General features: G+C 35.8%; 1 protein-coding gene across 3 annotated transcripts in view; it reads right to left on the bottom strand.

Annotated features, from left to right (window-relative positions):
• Nbea (neurobeachin) overlaps positions 1-21,234 on the bottom strand; it is a 515,411-nt gene that overhangs the window by 366,558 nt on the left and 127,619 nt on the right. For all 3 annotated transcript variants that reach the window (XM_087899501.1, XM_087899503.1, XM_087899502.1), the window contains exons 14-18: positions 15,016-15,095; positions 14,156-14,218; positions 13,971-14,068; positions 12,655-12,747; positions 7,598-7,706 (exon numbers count right to left, since the gene is read on the bottom strand). In XM_087899501.1, coding sequence (XP_087755627.1) covers positions 7,598-7,706; positions 12,655-12,747; positions 13,971-14,068; positions 14,156-14,218; positions 15,016-15,095 — 443 coding nt within the window. The remainder of the gene's footprint in view (positions 1-7,597; positions 7,707-12,654; positions 12,748-13,970; positions 14,069-14,155; positions 14,219-15,015; positions 15,096-21,234) is intronic.

The following is a 21,234-nucleotide window of genomic DNA, read 5'->3' as shown; positions in this document are numbered from 1 at the left end:
TTTAGAAAAATTTCAAATCAAATGAAATCTCTCCCAAAGGAGTTTTCTAATAATTTACATATATTCCTTAACTCTAAAATTTATATACCTCAAGTTTTACTTACTTTGGATAAAGACAAAAGTCAGACACTGTTATCTATAGAAGGAAAAAATAATTAGCTAATATAAAATTTGTTCTGTTTGAAACGGGCTTTCAGTATACACTTTTAATACAGTCCTGTTTTGAATTATAAATATTCAATGTTGTGTGTCATGTTAATAAAAAATCAACAAATGTTAGCAAAATTATTCCTCATACAGAAAAGAAATCTAAAATTTATATTTCTATTTTTAACAAAAATGGAGGCTCAAAACCCTCAATAATAATTTTGCACATCTTGCTTATGTTCCCATGATTAACACCAGAAGTTGACACATAGCAGTAATCAGTAAGTGACAGAATGAATAAATGAGGCACATAAATAAAGAATGTGTGTCGTTGTCCGTGTACTCCAGGCTTTAACCATACTTGACTCTGTCCTTATATCTAGCTACCCATCTGTCTATATACATACACTTCAGCTGAGAAGCATTTCACTAAAGATGGCATTTCCTATCAGTGACTTCGTTTTTTTACTTCGAGCAGACATGTCAAAACTCTGAATAACCATTTTAAAAAAAATAACAGATGAACACAGTAGCAATACAAACATTTGTGGCTAAAGTATCAATGTTAGTTTTGAGACCATTATGCAGAGCTCTAAGGTAAAAGCTAGGCTGGAAAGAGTAAGTTAGTACACAAGGATGATGGCGTCTGAGAAGAAAACCATGACATCCAGGAGGGAAGCATTTTTCTTTTACTTTACTTAGACCAAAGAGAGAACAGAAAACTTACGGAGATAAATGAGAGGTATATATGAAAAATGTATAGACTTAAAATTAGACATTAGTCTACTATTATTTAAGTGACAAATATTGGATAGAATTACCCACACTGTTTTAAAATAAACAATGTTAAGTAGTGTTGGAATGTTTTCTGAACAGTATGAGTAAGCGTGAATATCTACAAGGAGCTGATACACAAGACAAAAATCTCTTTGAATAGCATATATCAAAGAACAGTAGCTGGTATATATCTAAAAGGGTTTCCATACCAATTTTTCCAGAATTTCCCAAAGGACAAGATTCCAGATAATTCCTGTTACAAAGATGACACTCAGAATAACTGTGCTTTCAGGGAAAGCAGCAGATTTGTGTTAGGATCTTCAAACCCTTCTCAACTAAGAGAGAATAAATCACATTGTACAGGAAACAAAATCTGGCTCAGAGCACCACTGATTTTCTTGTTGCCTTTTTAAAGCTTTGCTTTGTCATGTGACACTGAGGACAGTAATGGTAGTGCCTATCCATAAACCTGCTACAAAGATTATAGGGTCCTTGTGTGAAAGCACTTCATGACTACAGTACATTCAAATATAAAAGGTTTATACAAGTTATATAAATATATTTAGGAAACGACTTCAGCATGTATTTGTTAAGAACAAGTTACGTGCCCACACACTGCTTAATGTTTAGAGATGGAAAACGGTTGTTAAGTGGAGCTACATTTCTAGCATCAATTTACTTAATTAATGTTCTGGAGACAAGCAAAAAACATGCCTCTATTAAGCAATAAAACATGGGAAACTGACATTAAGATCCTAAGTGAGATATTAAAAGAGGGAAGGAAATAATGCATATAAAACCAGGAGAGATGAATATATTTATAAAGCTTTTAATGGTAGTGAAGGACTCAAAGTGGTCCCCAAAGGTTCAACTGACTCATTAGAGGAATATACAGAAGGTAAGCCCTTACCCTAAGCTAACACAAAATAAGACGGAGGAGCCCCCATGAGTTCTGCATGCATTTAACACTTACAGAGAAGCCACATGTGACAGATGGCAGCTGTGTTGGAAAGGATAGGAAAGACTAAATTTTAAGCACAGAGAGGTACCTTTATAAGCATGGTGTTTATAGACATAGATTTGAGTGCATTGCTAAACATTAAATTTTATTTTATTTCATATTCCTTCTGTTACTGGAAGACGTTAGTCTAAAGTGCTAACTATAGCAGCTTCTTTGGTAACTTACTAACTCCCAGTGCTCACTGAGGACACGGTATCTCTGTCATTGTTTTTTGTTTGCTTGTTTGCTTTTCACTGCCTCATAATTTATATGATGCTGACCAGAACATTTTCCTAAACTCTATGCATACTGTACAACAGTATCAGGACTGTTAGGAAGACTATTGACCACACTGAGATTTGAGGCCCATTCCATAAGAGGAAATTCATAGATGGTACTTTGAACTTACTCAAAAGTACATAGCAAGGGAGTTCATGGGCCCTAGGGGATAATTTAATTCTGTTGATTAACTACATTGACATAGCACTCAACTGCCCTCTAAATTAAGTTTATACCATTGGCAATTAATACTCTCAGCCTCAATCAGAGACGCTCTCTTTGCAGTGAACAGTGATGAATACAGAGCCTCACTGACATGAAAGGTGTTGAGAAGAAGTGGTGGACATATGTTCAAACCTAAGCAAGACATTCACACCCTCTCAGCTACCACTTCAGAGATGCCTGAAACATCTCTGTTTCTGGCATACTCTGTTTCTGGCATAGTTCTGTTTCTGATACAGAAACAGAAGAGTAACTAAGACATCTATTGACAGGTTCAGAGAACGGGAGGTCACTGCCTGCACTTATGTACCCAGCACTGTGACCGATCAGGCTCCAGTGAAAAATCCTAATCCTGAGGTCACACAGATGGCCCTCATTAACTAAATGGGTCACAAAATAAAACCAAAAGTCATGAATCTTGGAAAAGGTCAGATAAGGAAAAGTATAAATTGACAAGGGAATATGAGAGAAGAAAATATGGAAGAAGAGAGTAACCAAAATGAATTATATGCATTCATGAAAGAAAAATTCAAAGAACTAAATTAATTTTAAAAAATACTTGCTGAAAAAGCCTGATTTTATAGTTTAATAGACAGTATTTCACGTATATATCATCTCAAGTATAAGTTTTAAATAAAATAATTTTTATCCTAACAGGATATTCAGAACACTGACTTAAATAACATTTAACTGATTACTGTCAATTCTATTATAGTTTAGTTTTTTGTTTGTTTGTTTTTGTTTATGTTTCTTTTTTGTTGTAGTTGTTTGTTTGGTTTTGTGTTTTGATTTTTCAAGGTTGGGTTTTTCTGTAACAGCTCTGGCTGTTGGGGAACTTGTTCAGTAGACCAGGCTGTCCTGGAACTCACAGAGATCCACCTGCTGTGCCTCCTAAGTGCTGGGATTAAAGGTGTGCACCACCACCACCTGACTGAGTTTAGTTAATTTGTAATAGATGTCAGCAGCCCCAAATGATAGTCTTCACATTGTGATGATCCAGAAGCTGCAATTCATTCAAACATCATTTCCCAATTCAGAATCTTCTGTTGGTAGCACTGACTAAAGCCTAACTGAAAAAACATATACTGCTGATTAGGACCAGTAGGGATAAACAACCAGACACTGTCTTCTTAACTTTTTGTTTATTTACATTGCTTCTGCCTTTTGAAATGAGTTCATTAATAACTCGGAGTCCTTCAAAATTTATTTCTATCCATCATGATTATCAATTAAAAGACATACATCGTGACTAACTGATATTTAAGGCCAGTAATTTTTTTTATTCCCTTTTCATTTTCTCTGGTTCATACACTGTCAGAGGATTGACACCTACTGAGTTTTCTTCACTCTAGTTAAAAGAGTTAGTAACAGCTTGGCTTTGATTAGTTAAGACTTAGCAGAGAACCAAACCTGGATCCCAAGAACAAAACATGCACAGGCGTTTGGTAAGAGGATGTTGTATTCATCACTAAGCCAGTCTCAGGAAGTCCGACAGAAATGCAAGCGTGCACAAGAACATAGTATGCTCTAGTTCTGAAACTAGGAGCATACAATTAACTTCCAAATTTAAAATATTGTGCTATATTTCACTGTTACTTCCATGTAAGGATTAACTTCCTATTCAATTGTCAGTAATACAACAAGCAGAGGCACAGAAATTCATATAAGTAAATGATGAAAAAAACAGAAAAGTATCACAAGCCAACGCAAACTAATCAGTTAGAAAAGGAAGACACAGATAAAGCAAATCAATACTAGTCATCAGCTGTCAGAGCCCAGGTTTGACACTGTTGCAAGGTTTTGGTTCAAAAGACATTTTTCATGTAATTTATTGAAGGCAATTTTTCTATTTTTTACCCTCTTAGGTACATGTAACCTGCCTATTTCATGAGCATATGTTACTGGAACAAATTATTTAATCTATGAGTCTCAGTATGTCTGTTTTAATAGGAATGAAAATACTAATAACTATATGCTGGTTTTAAAACCTGAGGTAATAGATATATGGTGTTAACAAGGGGTAATGTCCTAAGAAGTATTCAACAAAAGGGAGCTACGATTATGAAAGAATATAGTGACAGACACTGTCTCAAAACACAAACGTGAATAGAAGAAAACCACCTCACCACACCGTACACTGCAATTCACTCTGGGTATTTATTCAGTTCTGCAAGGACTACTTCAAAAGGGAAAACTGAATAATTCAAAATGGCATTGGTAGCTGATGGAATCTACCAATCAAGCAATTTGAGGAATGACTAACAAAAGTGAACATGTTAAATTCAAAAGTGGTAAAACTGAGAGACCAAGATGTTTCACTGTTACCCACTCCTATTTTTGTACATGGAAGCAGGTAAGAAAAAATGACATAAAATAGCAAAATGGAGTGCTGCAGATGAAGGGTCAAGAGATCAAGGCCTGGGATCATATGTAGCCAAACCTTCCTGAAACGCAGTCTTACTGAATATAGCCCATCTGGGTCATACTATCTATCCCTCCTTCTAAGAATCACATCAAGCCTAAATAAACTTACTGTCTCATTATCAGAAACAACTACTTTTTACCTCCTATAACTCAATATATTGAAATAAAAAGATATATTAGCAAGACATTATTAAATATTAAAAAGGGTGATAGGTTATGTATAAGATGATGCTATAAGAGCTGCGTGTGTGAATGAGAATCTGTACTTTGGAGTAGTAATGGAGGCACAGGGATACATTTTATTTTGTATGTTTATAAAGAATACATGTTAGCTCTCTTTGTGCATCATGATGAGCAAAACACATTTAAAAGCAGCAGAGAGGAGCTACACTTTTCTGTTGTAGAAGTACAAAGGTCAGTAAACATTAGTGAGGATGATATGAATGATATTCCTGTGACAATACTGGATAGAGTCACAATGCTGCAGTCATTCATGACTACACTTACACATATTTAGATTCCCAGACAACTTATCTGTGGATACCGAACACAATTAAATGATCTCACTTGAGAACTGCACAAAACTTGGAATGGGACCAAATACGGATCATAGTTTACATGAAAAGGAGAGTTGTAATTTGCCCTGTATTATTTTGAAGTCTCAAAAATATTTTATAATGATGATATACTATCTTTTATGTTTTCCAAAAGCTGTTTTTCTGAGTTTAATAATGTTGATGAGCATTTTGGCTTAACTACAGCTCCCATGTAAGAGATGCAAGGTCTTTCTGTCTACATCCGTAACAAAGAATCCTCAATTCACTGTCTCTTAAAGTTGTGAGTTTAGAAAAAAATGCTTTTTTCTTATTCAGAAATGACATGCACACACTATTATTTTAAAAAAATAAAGTAAGATTTTGTAAGTCAAGTGTCATGTGAATCACTATTGAGTTACTGCACCACCATGATCCCTAATGTTCCAGGCAGTGGTGCCAAGTCAGGAGAGGATGGCAAACACTGCTGCAAGGAGTGTCACAACCACGCAGCATCAGGCCAATAAAACTATACAAGGACTCTAAAATTTGCATCTCATATAAATTTTACATGTTACATATTAGTTTACTTTTTATTATTTCCAACACTTAAGAAGGTTAAAAAAAATAGCCTTCTCTTACATATGTTTGCCAACAAGCTACAGAAGCAAGAAAGGATCACTGAAGACAAAGTGAAGAAAGTAGAACTAAGATGAATACACAGGAACAGCCCTGACAAGTAACTGGTGTTTGTAAGGTAGTGTGTGCACAGTTACTGTCTGTGGAGGATTGAATAAGAATGGCTTCCATAGCTGATTTATTTGCATGTTTAGTCCCATAAGCTGGTGCACTGCTTGGAAAAATGAAGAGGAGATGTGTCACTGGGAGTGGGCACTGAGGCTTCAAGAGCTACCAGTCACAGTGTTACCCTCTCTCTGACTACAAAGCTCTCAGATACTGTTCCAGAACTGGTCTGTATGCAGCCGTGCTTCCAGCTATCACGATAATGGAGCAACCCTCTGAAACTGTAAGCAAGACCTCAATTAAATGTTTTTTTTTTTAATGAGAATTTCCTTGGCCATGGTGTCTGTGGTGTTCTGAAAGAAAATGGCCCCCAAAGGGACAGGCACTACTAGGTGTGGCCCTGGTGAAAGAAGTGTATCACTGTGAGGGATGAGCTTTGTGTTCTCTCATGATCATGTTACCTCCCAATGTGACAGTCTACTCCCTGATTCTTTCTGATCAAGATGGAGCCAGCACCACATCTGCCTGCATGCCACCATGCATTCTGCCATGATAATGGACTGAACCTCTGAAAATATGAGCCACCCCAATTAAAAACTTTCTAAGAGTTGCTTTGGTCATGGTGGCTCTTTACAGCAAAAGAACACTGACTAAGACACTTTGTAAGAAGGGTTGAGAGAGGGTTTCTATATGGAAATGATGAGATTTTAATACATTTCAGTACATCACTTTTACAAATGGTTTCTAACCTACACTTAATCTCAATGCCAACTCTATCTTAAGGTGAGTAAAGTAATCACTGCATATCAGAAATGGAGGAGAGTATCAGATGTGGAGTAGAACTAATATTTACAATATGTGTGAATACTGTCTGTGTGGGAAGACGAGGAAGCAAATCAGCAAACCTATATTCAAAGAAAGTCATTAGAACAACATAAGGACATGTGGATGTGTTTTTAAAAGAAGGAAATTATAAGCTATTCATCTGTCTTAAATTAGGGTTTCTATTGTTGTGACAAAAAATCATGATCCAAAGCAACTTGTGGAAGAAAGGGTTTGTTTCAGCTTACAGCTCTCAGGTCACACTCCATCTCGGAGAGAGGTCAGGATGGGACTCAAAGCAGGAACTTCCATAGCAGAGGCTATGGAAAAACGCTGTTTACTGGCTTGCTACCCATGGAATGTTCAGCCTTCCTTTTTATACAACCCAGGACTACCTGCTGAGGAACAGCATTGCCCACATCAATCATTAATCAAGAGACTTCCCAAAGGCTAATCTTAGGCATTTTCTCCATTAAGATTCCCCTTTCCCAGTTATGTGTATCTTTGTATCAAGTTGACAAAAACTAACTAGCACGGTACTCATCCTCAGCTGTAGTGACTGGGATGTTAACTAGTTTAAGCAGTGATCTCCATCACACACAGGATTCTAGCATACACACTCAGAATTTTTGTCAGTTTTTTTCTTTACCTCATAAAGTGTGTTGTATGTGGTGACAGTTACAGTGTTTGTATGCAGCATCAGTCTTTCTCCAAGAAGGGTGAAGAGACTATGGGTATGCATAATTTCAACTTTTCGCCTGGAGACAATGGAGGTGAACACAAACAAATGCAGAATCATACAATTAATTATTTTATCAACAATCATCTATAAAAACCAGCAACAGTTCATAACACTACTAACTTCTAATACCATACAAGTTATTTAAACAGTTCTCAAGGAAATCCTCCAAACAATTAGAATATGAGATATATTCAAATTACATAACCATATGTGATGATTGGCAGTTATTATTTCCAGATTCTAGTGATTATCTAGATGGTTTTAGAAATTAACCATAATCCACAGAACACATAATTCCAAATCCCTAATATAGTCTAAAGCAAATCTTAACATTAAAACCATTTAAGGATGGTAAAAGTGAACATGTACACTTGATACTGGGGCCAGAGAGAAAATAACCCTCCATGTCATCATGCTTATGTCTGCAGTTGCCACAGATTAAAACAGCACTGCTCTGTTTACTTCCACTGATCTCAGTGCTCCCCTCCTGTTTTGGTATAAATATCCAACGTCCCCTCTAGTCTCATCTATATAAAGATTTGGTGACTGTTTGGTAAGATTGTAGAACCCTGAGAAGACTATCTATCTCTGTGCCCCTCCTCCAGCATGGGGTTACAAACATGTACCACTGTGCCCGGTTTTTAATAGGTGCTGGGAATCCAATCTCAAGTACTAATGCTTGTGTGACTGGCACATTACTGACTGAGCCACCTCTCCAAGTGAAGCCTTTCTTTTTAGAAAAAGAAATTGTGTAACAGTAGGGCAGTAAGAAAAAGGTGTACCTGTGCTTGCAAGAATACTGATGACATAACTTTTCTTTCTGATTTCCTCTAATAAGAGCGGCATAAAATCCTAAATTTATAATATTGTTTTTGAATTTTTAGTTTTAAATAAATTGTTCTATATACTGCTCTATTCATAACTTTCTTGATTATATTAAGACTTCAAAGATTATTTTAAGTCATTAAATTTTACTTCTAAATAACATGAAGAGACCAAATTTCATGCCAGTGCATGAATTATGTATTTATTCAATTTCTCCTTCTTATTTTCATCACGTTGCCTCTAATATCTCATTATTAGTAGCAATGCCACATGGACAGCTAAGAGATAGTCCTCTACATTAAGAAGAGAATTACTTAGTCATACAGCATAAGTATCTGCCTTTTTAAAAAATTGTTTAATGGCCAGTCAGTGGTGGCTCACACCTTTAATCCCAGCACTCAGGAGGCAGAAGCAAGAAGATCTCGGTGAGTCTGAGGGTAGCCTGGTATACAGAGCAAGTTCAAGGACACAAAGAAACACTGTGTCCAAAAACCAATGTGTGTATATATATATATAATTATTAATTATATATATATATACACACACACACATACAGACATACGTGTGTGTGTTTGTGTGTGTGTGTACATAATTTCCCCAGTAATTGTAAAATTCCCAATGATGTACATTATGGTCAACACTTACTGAAGTTAAAAGTTTTCAAATCTGTCACCTTGATGAGTATTAAATGAACTTTATTTTTTCTTCTGGTGTCCTCATTATTGACTTTTCCTTTTATATTTGTCTTCTCGATTGTTTTTTCATCATTATACGCACAATATATTGTCCTTAATTTTGAATCTTCTCTTTTTGTATATGGTATCAACCACTACAAATTTGTTATCTTGACTATGTGTGGATTTTTTTAATGTGTGTGTATTTGCATATTTTGAAAGTTATCCCTGAATTAAAAAGTGGTATCCTCACAATCCCTCCAGATATAAAACATCATTATCCTGAAAGTTTCCATAGACCATTTATACTCAATCCCCATCTCCACTGCCAGTCCAAAGCAGCAACAAATCCGCACTGTAGACATTCTACAAAAGAGAACCCTAAAATGTGCACCTCTTTGGCATATTTTTTCTGAGTATTATGTTTAGGAGGCCCATTATATCTGAGCATGAATTAGTTTGTAAATTTTTTAAAGAAATTTCCATTGTAAGAACTCACATAGCTTTGGATTCCTTCCATTATTTAACCATAAGCAATGACACTGGGAATACTCAAGAGCAATGACAAGTACAAACCTGTTCCCCCTTCTCTCAAGTAGATGTCCATGCATACAGATACTAGGCTGAAGCTTGAGTTATTATTTTCTTGCTTCTTAAGAAATATGAAAATTTAGAACATGGCTGGAGACATTTCCTTAAAGAAATCCTGAAGAATTCAATAACTGTCTTACGTTCTGGGTTTATTTTCACTTGACTGAATTTTATTCGAATTCTGTTACATCCTTTTTGACCAGAGAATATTTATAAGGTTCACTCTTTAAGTATCTTGCAAGTTCCCCAGTCTCTGTTTCTGATGCTGGTTGATTTAATCGGATTCAATTCTGTTTTTGTCTGAGATAAAGTTTATTTAATCCAAGACTTCCTTATGTCCTGTAGTTTGTCCAATATATAACACTCTGGATAAATCATTCTGTTTAGGAGTGTTTTAAAGGATACTAAGTATGAGTGGTAAAATGATCCTTTCATGGAGTGTTAGTTATTGGAAGGAAATTCTTTTCATATCTCTCCTAAAATATGGCTTATATATTCATATTTCATATTATGGTAAATTATAATTTATCATTTTTATTTAAAATCAGCCTTCAGAATCATTAGTTACTACTTCGCTTTTTCTGTATTCAATTCATTTGTGAGTTTGTTTTGTTTTGTTATAAATTGTTTGGGATGATCATTCTTGTCCTATATTTCCTTTTTGCGAATTGATGGCTATGCATACTCCTCTAAGCATTTATTTTACATGTGTTGGTGTTTTGCTTCATGTCTGTTTGAGCATCATGTGCAACAGTGTTCATGGAGGCCAGAAGAAAGCACTGGAACCTCAGGAACTGCAGTTACATATGGTTGTGAGTCACTGTGTGGATGCTGGAATAGAACCTGTGTCCTCTGGAGAACAGTCGGTGTACTTAACTGCTGAGACTCGCTCCAACCCTAACTTTTAAATATTTAGAAAGAAGAACTGATTTGTGTTTTTTTTTCCCCTCACTTCAACTTATTTCATGTCTGTGAGAAAATATCAGTTGTTTGAACATTATACAATTTTTCACTGATGCCTAGTACAACACTAGAAATTTTCACAAAGTTTTCACTGGCTTGTGAAAGTATAAAATGTTCATCTTACATAGATACTTTTTATTTTGACTGTTGCAGACAGAGACAGGCATAGTTAAGTCTATATCAAGGCTATAAATTACAAGTGTTTATAAATTCTATTTTATTAATGCTTTAACCTCAACAATATAACATATACTTCATCTTTCTTGGCTTGCATAATAATAAGTAAATCAAATATATAGCTCATGATCTTACCATTTTTTTGCTTTGTATTTATGTGGTCTTCACTGTTCATTTTTTGATCTCTATCTGTCTCTGTCATCTGATTACTATATATACAAACAGACCAAGTTTTACTTCTGTAATTACTATAACTTTTTATTAGAATGTTGATTTTAATGTGTTTTACATTTACTTTACAAGTGATGTCTATTATATATGCCACATTTTAAGATACATTTCACTTTTTGCTTAATATTAATATATTTACTTTTTTATTATATGTATGTTTATGTATCTCAGGGGGATATGCACAGAGATGTAGGTGTTTAAGGAGGCCAGTTGCATCAGATTCTTCAAGATGAAGTTGTAATGCACCTGAAAGGCATGGTGGGAATCGAACTCAAATCTTCTAGAAAAGCAGTACAAGCTCTTAACCACTAAGCCATCTCTTCAATACCCTATATTCCACGTGTAAGACTTCCACTGTATAAATTAATCTTGATTATATTCACACAGATACTCAATATTTTGAAAGCTTTATAATTTTGTAAAAATACTTACCTTTCTAATTTAACACGGTAAATAATGCTCCAGTTTTAGACAGCATTTCACAACTAACAGTCATAACAGTTAACTAAATTCTGTCTCTCACCATTAAATGCTTAGGCCTTTGACTTCCTGACTTACTCCATGCTCCTGTTTTCCTCAGTTTTCCCAAGTCACTCTAGTTATGTCATCTCTGCATTTTTAGGTCATAAAAAAAGAAAATTCTAGTCTTCCTACTAACTAAAACACTTGTTTTCCTCTTATTTCTTTCTACTAAATTTATATAGTGTTAGTCAGCAGTAATTACTATTTTCCATTTATTCTAAATTGGCTTAACTCTGCATCAATTCTCCAAAATTATTCAAAGAAACAATTCCCTGTGTGCTTACGAATTTTGTGGCAGTATCCTTTTTGTTTCTAGTCTACAGTTGTGTTTTAAAGCAACATATGGCCAGGGTGATTTTTTTTTTTAAATTTAAACTTGGGCATCAAACAAAATTGAGATTTGGGAAAATATCAGGCAGCAACATTTAAGGCAGTGCCAATAACTTTCATTTGCATAGAGTCTTTAAAAGAATGCTGATATTCTCAAGAAGATAGACAACAGTTGGAGCTTACAGAAAAAGAATTTGAGGAAGTGTTATTGTAGGTTTTACAATCACAAAATATCAATGGGGCTCACTGTTAGAAAAGAATAAAAACAATTTAAGTAAACTACCAATCAGCGTGTAGGCCTGGGAGTACATTTCCTGGACAATGCAATGTATACAGCATTCCTGGTCACAGAAGTTTTCACTGAAGTAATACAGATGTGTACTTCATTTTAATAAGTCTATTTTATTATATTCTTAAAATTTGTAGTTTAATCTACACTAGAATTTAAAAATTAACTCTTACATAAATTGTAATCTTGTTCCAGAATTTACTACTAATAAACACTACTTTACAAAGATGCATCTATTATTTTTACGTTTTCCATAGTATACTTTTTATTAAACAAAATTTCATATGCTGAAAATGAAAAATAAAACTCATGAAAAATTTTAGTAGCTATTTCTGTAATTCATTATGAAAACATCAACTTACTTGTGACCTAAATGCTTCAAAAAATACCCCAGAACTTTCAGTGCTTGTACCCAGATGCTCTCACTTTTAGAAGCCAACAATTTGTAGATCACCCTACAAAACAAATGATCTTTTAAGCACCTAACTAATATTAAAAAGGAAACAGTACTTTACAAATACATTATAAGTCTTGCTTTCCAGCACACTGAACAAAAAATATCACAATTCCTGGATCCATACTTAGACCATATCTCCATCACTCTTAGGACTTTAAAGTCTGAACATGTTGACTTTATATTTTTTGTGACTATTAAGTGAGCCACAGGCTGACACCTACTTGTCATTTCTGTTATGAAAATTTAGAGAGTATATTTAACATTAGAAAAGGACAGGCTCACAATATAGGAATAATACAGCAGGAGAAAATTCACAAACAAATCCATTGGTAAATGCTGACATGTGATACAAATACTAATAATCCTCCCATACCTCTCAGGTTCACTGTATCCACCAGTAACACTTGTTTCAGGCCTTACAGATTTATTGTCACATTGCTAGCCGCACAGTTCAGAGGTGCATTATCACCAGGGCTTCTTATGTCCAACTAAACAAATAGCAAACCTGGGTCTGGAGATGAACTCAGCGGTAAGCTTTGTCTCCCACATGTAATGCTGTGGGGTTGAGCCCCAGCACACAAAGTAAAATAAAATAACAAGAATTAAATAAAATTTATTCTTTCTTTAAAAAAACTGCTCGTTTTGTTGAGACTGCAAAAAATTTTAAAGGAAATATCTATCTAGGATCTAAATTATAGGTTTAAGTTCATAAGAATTCTAATCAAGAAAAATCTTTAATTCTCACTACTAAACCACCACCTTTGTCTCAGAACATCATCTCTAAATACTAATGAGTAAAATGATTTTCTGATGCTCTCACACATTAGTCTCTCCCTTGTCACTCATGTTGCTGACTATAAAGCTTTCAATACACACACACATACACAGACACACATATATGAGCAAGATATTGAGCACTAAATCTGATTGGTCTGTCTTCTCTGTCTGTCTGTCTGTCTCTCTCTCTCTCTCCATAATTCTTTTCCATCTTATTTTTCTGAAATGCACAGTATTTTTATTGTGCTCTTGCAAAAATAAATAAATCTGCTTTTCCCACTATGCAAGGTCTGCACAATTACTCAGCTTCAGACTTGAAACCATTTCTGTACAGTTCATTAGCTTTCTGAGAATACGGGAACTGGCAGCTTTTCCCTTTTCTCCCTTCTTACTCATAGAATAGTCTAGGGCACACAACTAGCACTACTGCTATTATAATCATACCTTATTCCGTTTCTTTGATCAAAAGCTGGTATCATTGAGGCTGGGTGTTCTGACATTAAAGCCACTAATAACTGTAATACATCATGAATATTCTCATCCTGCATAATAGTAAATAACAGTATTTAGTTAAAATTGTACTGTAAAGTTTTGAATAAGTAAAATGAAATGTGCAAAATATACTCTACCTCATGCATTGTAAGTAAATAATTTAATATACTCTGAAGTTCATCTTCTTTCACACCTCGATCCTAATTAAAAATATTTTGTCAGTTAATTAAAATCTGAAGTTAAGACTTTAAAGAAAGGTATCAAAATCAGTGACAGAGAAGTTAACAGAAATTTAAAAGCAATAAGTTTATTAATATTCCATGTTTCATAATTTAAAATCTATTTTGTTTCTTTTGAGAAGTAACTACTTAAAATATTATAACTGTGTTTAATGTTTTAATAGGATGCAAACTATTAAAACTTGGGGTTAGGAGTGCTAGCACAAGTGTTTAGAATCAGATCTCAGGAAGCAGGTGGATCTCTGTAAGTTCAAAGTCAGCGAAGACTATATAAAAAAGGCCTCATCTCAACAGAAGACGTTAGCAGATTGTGACGGCTTCATGTTACTGTGCTCTGTTATCTACTGCTTCCATAGAGCCATGAAAACACAAGGGTTTATGGGATCACCTTTGTGTAGTGTCATACAACTTTGCCTGTGTATTGCCTTAAAACCACCTAACTCTTGAAAACCCTCCATGGCAAAACTTTCCACAATCTTAGCTGAAAAGAAACACATGCCATTTTTCAGAATAAAGTTTTCTGCTCAATTCTTTTTCATATGTTCCTTATCTTAATGGGCACATCTCTTTAGCACATTCGTACCACTTAACATGAGCCATCTTAATATTTGACCAAATTTAGGTGCAAAATGGCATTATTACAGCGTTTGTAGAGCAACATGAAAAGGCATTCTTAATAATAAATGACAATAATATTAAAACTTTGATAATAATTCCTTTTCACCAAATCATTACGTTGTAAAATAAAGTTACTTTACCTTTAATATGAGCTGTTTCAGAAAAAGCAGCATAAATGCCCGAAGTGATATGATCTCTTTCTGTGATGGCCGGGGACCATCTGGAAAGAAAATAAGCCATCCTCTTAAATAAGTTTAATGCAATTATATTTAAATTCTGTATAATTATTCATTAAATGTTTTCAAAGTCATAATTGCTGCTGCTGATGTTTTACAATTCCAAAACTGTAAGAATAAAATTAATTTTTAGGTTTTTGCAATCCCATATTATTTTCTGAATGTTAGATTTAGGAGGAAGAGCTGTTTTAACTTTCCAATATATCACTGCCAATAAAAAAAATGCAAGTCCAAATATTAATAGAGACGTTTTCTCTATTTGCTTATTAACAAATTTCCTAATATTTCTCTGGACTGTAAACTTCTCCCCATTTATAGACTCTTCCTTTATGCATCACATAGAAAATTGTACCACTTCCTCACAATTACTGTTTTTGCATCCTTTTTCCCCCATGTGCAATGCATACTCTAATAAGCACCAATAAATGCTGAGTCAGTAAATGAAATCAAGCATGGGGAGTTAAAATACACTTATCAGTTCCATCATTTCTATATGTAATGGATTCAGTTGTAAATGTTTTATTGCCAGTAAAAATTAGAATCTGAAAGGATCTGTACACATCCTATATCACATAATAAAATACATTAAAAAATTATTTATTTATTTATTTATTTATTATGTAAACAATATTCTATCTATATGTGTGCCTGCAGGCCAGAAGAAGGCAACAGACCTCATTGCAGATGGTTGTGAGCCACCATGTGATTGCTGGGAACTGAACTCAGGACCTTTGAAAGAGCAGGCAATGCTCGTAACTGCTGAGCCATCTCTCTAGTCCCTAAAATAGACTTTTAAGCATGGCTAGACTCATATAAGTTGTTTAAACATCAAGTGTTTCTTAAAGTAACATGAATTAATGTCACTGCTTTTATACATTTTAAAAGCATAATTCCCATGGGTATCCTTTATAACATATGATTATCTACTCACAAATATTTTATGCAGATTACTGCAATTGCAAGCAAACTGTCCCCCAGTGCATTCGTCTGTCATTAGAAACAAATCTGTTCCACATTTTCCAGGTGTTAGTCATATTTTTGCCCATTGTTATCAATCAATGGGAAAGTGCCTAGCCCTTCTTGATATTTGACCATTACTTTCAAAAAGCCTGCCTCGTTGTGATCTATAAATACATCAAAGGATACACAATGGCTCAGGTTAGTTCTTACTTCACTGTAACGATTAAAATCATAGTATTGCTGTAATATAGGGCATGTTAGGACAAAATGTGTGTGAGCATATGTGAAGCAATGAGGCAGCACTTCAATAACTTAAACTGTAAACATGCAGTAATTGTTAGCAATAAATATGAATATATTGCACTCCTTATAATGGGAACAGCATGCTAAAGAGAAACACACTTATGCTCATGTTATGTGTATGACATGAATTCATTTTTAGTAAAATTAAAAGCAATATATAAAATAAAAGTAAGATTTATTGGACAAATTTAAAATTAATTACAGAACAAATCATAACTTATATCAGTGGTTCTCACCTTCCTAATGATGCAACTCTTTAATACAGTTTTTCTGTTGTGGTGACCCAAACCATAAAATTATTTCATTGCTACTTCATAACTAATTTTTTCTACTATTATGAATCGTAATGTAGATATATGATATGTGATCCCTCAGAAAGGGTTGTGACCCAGAGGTTGAGTACCAAGGGCTTGCTGGGTAGTGGTGGTAAAGGCCTTTAATCCCAGCACTCAAGAGGCAGAGGCAGGCAGAGTTCGAGGTCAGCCTGGCCTACAGAGTAAGCTTCAGGACAGCCAAAGCTACACAGAGAAACCTTGTCTTAAAACCCAAAAATTAAAAAAAGAAGAACCACTGACTTTATATTATTCTTAAGACTGAGATAATGGTACAAACGTTAAAACACTGGTTTAACAAGGTAAAAGAAACAATATGTAAATACATTAATATATCTAATGGCAGCCAGTTGCCACTATGGAGAAAAGGTTGCAAATACCAAAACCTTTAAAGCTGGGCTGGGCAACGTGACTTTAACAGAGCATGGTGAGTATCCATAGCTATGTGCACATATATAGTTGTATATCCTAGGCCTATCCACTATGAGTACAAAAGAGGATACACAAAAACACAGCAGGCACAACTAACACTCATATCTCAGTATCAAACACTTAACATTCATTAAGAAAGCAAGGGTTCTTTGGAGATCCAGGGTTAGGACAAGAAAGTTACAATAAGATCCAAGAATATTTTGAGTTGAACAGTAAGGAAATACTACAAAACTATAAATCTGTGCATAAAGGCACAACATTTCCTGTAAAGCTTCTTACTGGACAAATCTGGAGGAATATAAGCATCAGAATATATAAGTATACCATCAAGGACAGTGCACTACTCTTTGCCAGGTTCTTCATCAACATGCTTCCATGATATACTGAACTATGCCATGGTCATTCAGGTATAGCATGCTCACATGTGTTATGAAAGAAAAACAACAGAACCCACTGTATAAAACAGATTTTATGGCAACAGAAAACTAAAGTACAAGGCTCTTACACAGAAAGTTAACAGCTGCAAATATAATACACTGAATAAAAGAAAAATTCAAGAGTTCATGCTGATATAAAAAAACATGAAAAACAAATACATAAAGAAGAAAAACAATCCTCTCTGCTAGCAGTATGCAAAGTATTATGTTAGAAAGTATCACTCTTGACAGCTGACAGGTTAAGATAAAATCCATCACGATTTATTTTGAAATAAGCTGAAGCTTTGTTGCAGAAGAGGATATGTACACAGTTTGAACAAGGAGACCAGACCCAGAGAAGCATTCACAGTCAACACCACTATACATAAGGCAGCTGGTCACCATGTATCTCCTTGACAGGAGAGGTTGAGACAGAAATGGAATTTCAGTGCTATTCCTATCAAAAATGAAAAGCCTGAGTCACCATGAAGAAATATCTACAAATGCAATAGAGAGGTCTCCAAAATCTGTCTGTGCTTTTCAAACATATCAAGAACATGAATGTGCATAGATTGCTCAGGGACTAGGTGTACATACATAAAGGTGTTGAAGAGACCTCAAAAACTATACCAAAGAACTCCTACAGCTGATAAACACCTTTAGTAATGTGGCAGTGTACAAGATCAAACCCTAGAAATCAGTTGCCCTCCTATACACAAAGGATAAAGAAGCAGGAAGGGAAGTCAGAGAAACTTCACCTTTCACAATAGCCACAAATAGTATAAAATATCTTGGGATAACTCTAACCAAAGAAGTGAAAGACCTATTTGACAAGAACTTTAAGCCTTTGAAGAAAGAAATTGAGGAGGATACCAGAAAATGGAAAGACCTCCCTTGCTCTTGGATTGGGAGAATCAACATAGTAAAAATGGCAATTCTACCAAAAGCAATGTATAGATTCAATGCAATCCCCATTAAAATCCCATCAAAATTCTTCGCAGACATTGAGAGAACAATAATCAACTTTATATGGCAAAAAAAACCCAGGATAGCTAAAACAATCTTATACAATAAAGGAACTTCTGGAGGCATTACCATCCCTGACTTCAAACTCTATTACAGAGCTACAGTATTGAAAACAGCTTGGTATTGGCATAAGAACAGAGAAGTCGACCTATGGAATTGAATAGAAGACCCAGATATTAACCCACAAACCTATGAACACCTGATTTTCGACAAGGGAGCTAAAGGTATACAATGGAAGAAGGAAAGCATCTTTAACAAATGGTGCTGGCATAACTGGATGTCAACCTGTAGAAGAATGAAAGTAGATCCGTATCTATCACCATGCACAAAACTCAAGTCCAAATGGATTAAAGACATCAACATTAATCTGACCACTTTGAACCAGATAGAAGAGAAAGTGGGAAGTAGTCTACAAGACATAGGCACAGGAGACCACTTCCTAGGTAGAACCCCAGTAGCACAGACAATAAGAGAATCAATGAATAAATGGGACCTCCTGAAACTGAGAAGCTTCTGTAAAGCAAAGGACACTGTCAGTAAGACAAAAAGGCTACCTTCCAACTGGGAGAAGATCTTCACCAACCCTGCATCAGACAAAGGTCTGATCTCCAAAATATACAAAGAACTCAAGAAACTAGACACTAAAACTCTAATTAACCCAATTAAAAAATGGGGTACTGAACTGAACAGAGAATTCTCAACAGAAGAACTTCGAATGACCCAAAAGACACTTAAGGTCATGCTCAACCTCTTTGGTGATCATGGAAATGCAAATCAAAATAACTTTGAGATACCATCTTACACCTGTCAGAATAGCTAAACTCAAAAACATCAAAGATAGCCTATGCTGGAGAGGATGTGGAGAGAGGGGAACACTCATCCATTGTTGGTGGGAATGCTAACTTGTGCAGCCACTGTGGAAATCAGTGTGACAGTTTCTCAGGAAACTGGGAGTCAACCTCCCTCAGGACCCAGCAATTCCACTCTTGGGAATATACCCAAGAGATGCCCTATCATACTACAAAAGTATTTGTTCAACTATGTTTATAGCGGCACTATTTGTAATAGCCAGAACCTGGAAACAACCTAGGTGCCCCTCAATAGAAGAATGGTTAAAGAAGGTGTGGAACATATACACATTAGAGTTTTACTCAGCGGTAAAAAACAATGACATCTTGAATTTTGCATGCAAATGGATGGAAATAGAAAACGCTTTACTGAGTGAGGTAACCCAGACCCAAAAAGAGGAATATGGTATGTACTCACTCATAAGTGGGTTCTAGCCATAATTAAATGTCTTTGAGCCTATAATTCGTGATCCTAGAGAAGCTAAATAAGAAGGTGAACCTGAAGAAAATCATATAGTTATCCTACTGGATATTGGAAGTAGACAAGATTGCCAGGAAAACTTGGGTGCATGGGGGGTGGGGGGTGGAAGTAAGGGAAGATGGTTAGAGAGAAGGGAGAAGGGGAATAGCTTGGGGGGATGGGATGGGGGGAGGGAGGAAGGAAGGATATGCGAGCAGGGAAGTATATATCTCAACTAAGGGAGCCATTTTAGGGTTTGCAAGAGACTTGATTCTAGAGGGGTTCCCAGGTTCAAGGAGAGGTCCCCAGATTGTTCTCTGGGCAGCAGAGGAGACGGTGCCTGAACTGGCCTTGGCCCATAGCCATACTGATGAATATTTTGCATATCACCATAGAACCTTCATCTGGCGATGGATGGAGATAGAGACAGAGACCCACATTGGATCACTGGACTTAACTCCCTAGGTCCAAATGAGAAGCAGAAGGAGGGAGAACGTGAGCAAGGAAGTCAGGATCAGAGGGAACCTTCATCCGACGATGGATGAAGATTGAGACAGAGACCCACATTGGAGCACTGGACTGAGCCCCCAAGGTCCAAATGAGGAGCAGAAGGAGGGAGAACATGAAAAAGGAAGTCAGGACCGCGAGAGGTGCGTTCACCCACTGATACAAGGGGACTGATCGAATGAGAGCTCACCAAGGCCAGCTGGACTGGGACTGAAGGAGCATGTGATCAAACCAGATTCTCTGAATGTGGCTGACATGGGGGCTGTCTGAGAAGCCATTGATAATGGCACTGGAACTTGTTTCGTCTGCATGGTCTGGCTTTTTGGGATCCTAGTCTGTTTGTATACTCACCTTCCTAGACCTGGAGGGAGGGGGGAGGAACTTGAATTTCCCATAGGGCAGGAAACCCTGACTGCTCTTAGGACTGGAGAGGGAGGAGGAGAGGAAGTGGGGGGAGTGGGAGGGTATTGGGAGGAGGGGCGGAAGTGGAAATTTTTATAAATTAATAAAAAAAATTGAGATTTTAGTCTCAAAAAGAACTCTGTGTTTGGGGCTGGAGGGATGGCTCAGCGGTTAAGAGCATTGCCTGCTCTTCCAAAGGTCCTGAGTTCAATTCCCAGCAACCACATGGTGTCTCATAACCATCTGTAATGAGATCTGGTGCCCTCTTCTGGCCTGCAGGCATACACGCAGACAGAATATTGTGTACATAATAAATAAATAAATATCTAAAAAAGTTGTGTGCTTGGGGAATGGACTGGGAAGTAGATATGCTAGAAACACATTGTGTACATATATGGAAATCTCAAAAAAATGGATTTTTTTTAAGAAGTCTACAG

This window comes from Myodes glareolus, chromosome 20 (genome assembly GCF_982192425.1).
Source record: "Myodes glareolus chromosome 20, mMyoGla1.1, whole genome shotgun sequence".
NCBI classification, from domain to species: Eukaryota; Metazoa; Chordata; class Mammalia; order Rodentia; family Cricetidae; genus Myodes; species Myodes glareolus.
This window is presented reverse-complemented; position numbering and strand designations above follow the sequence as displayed.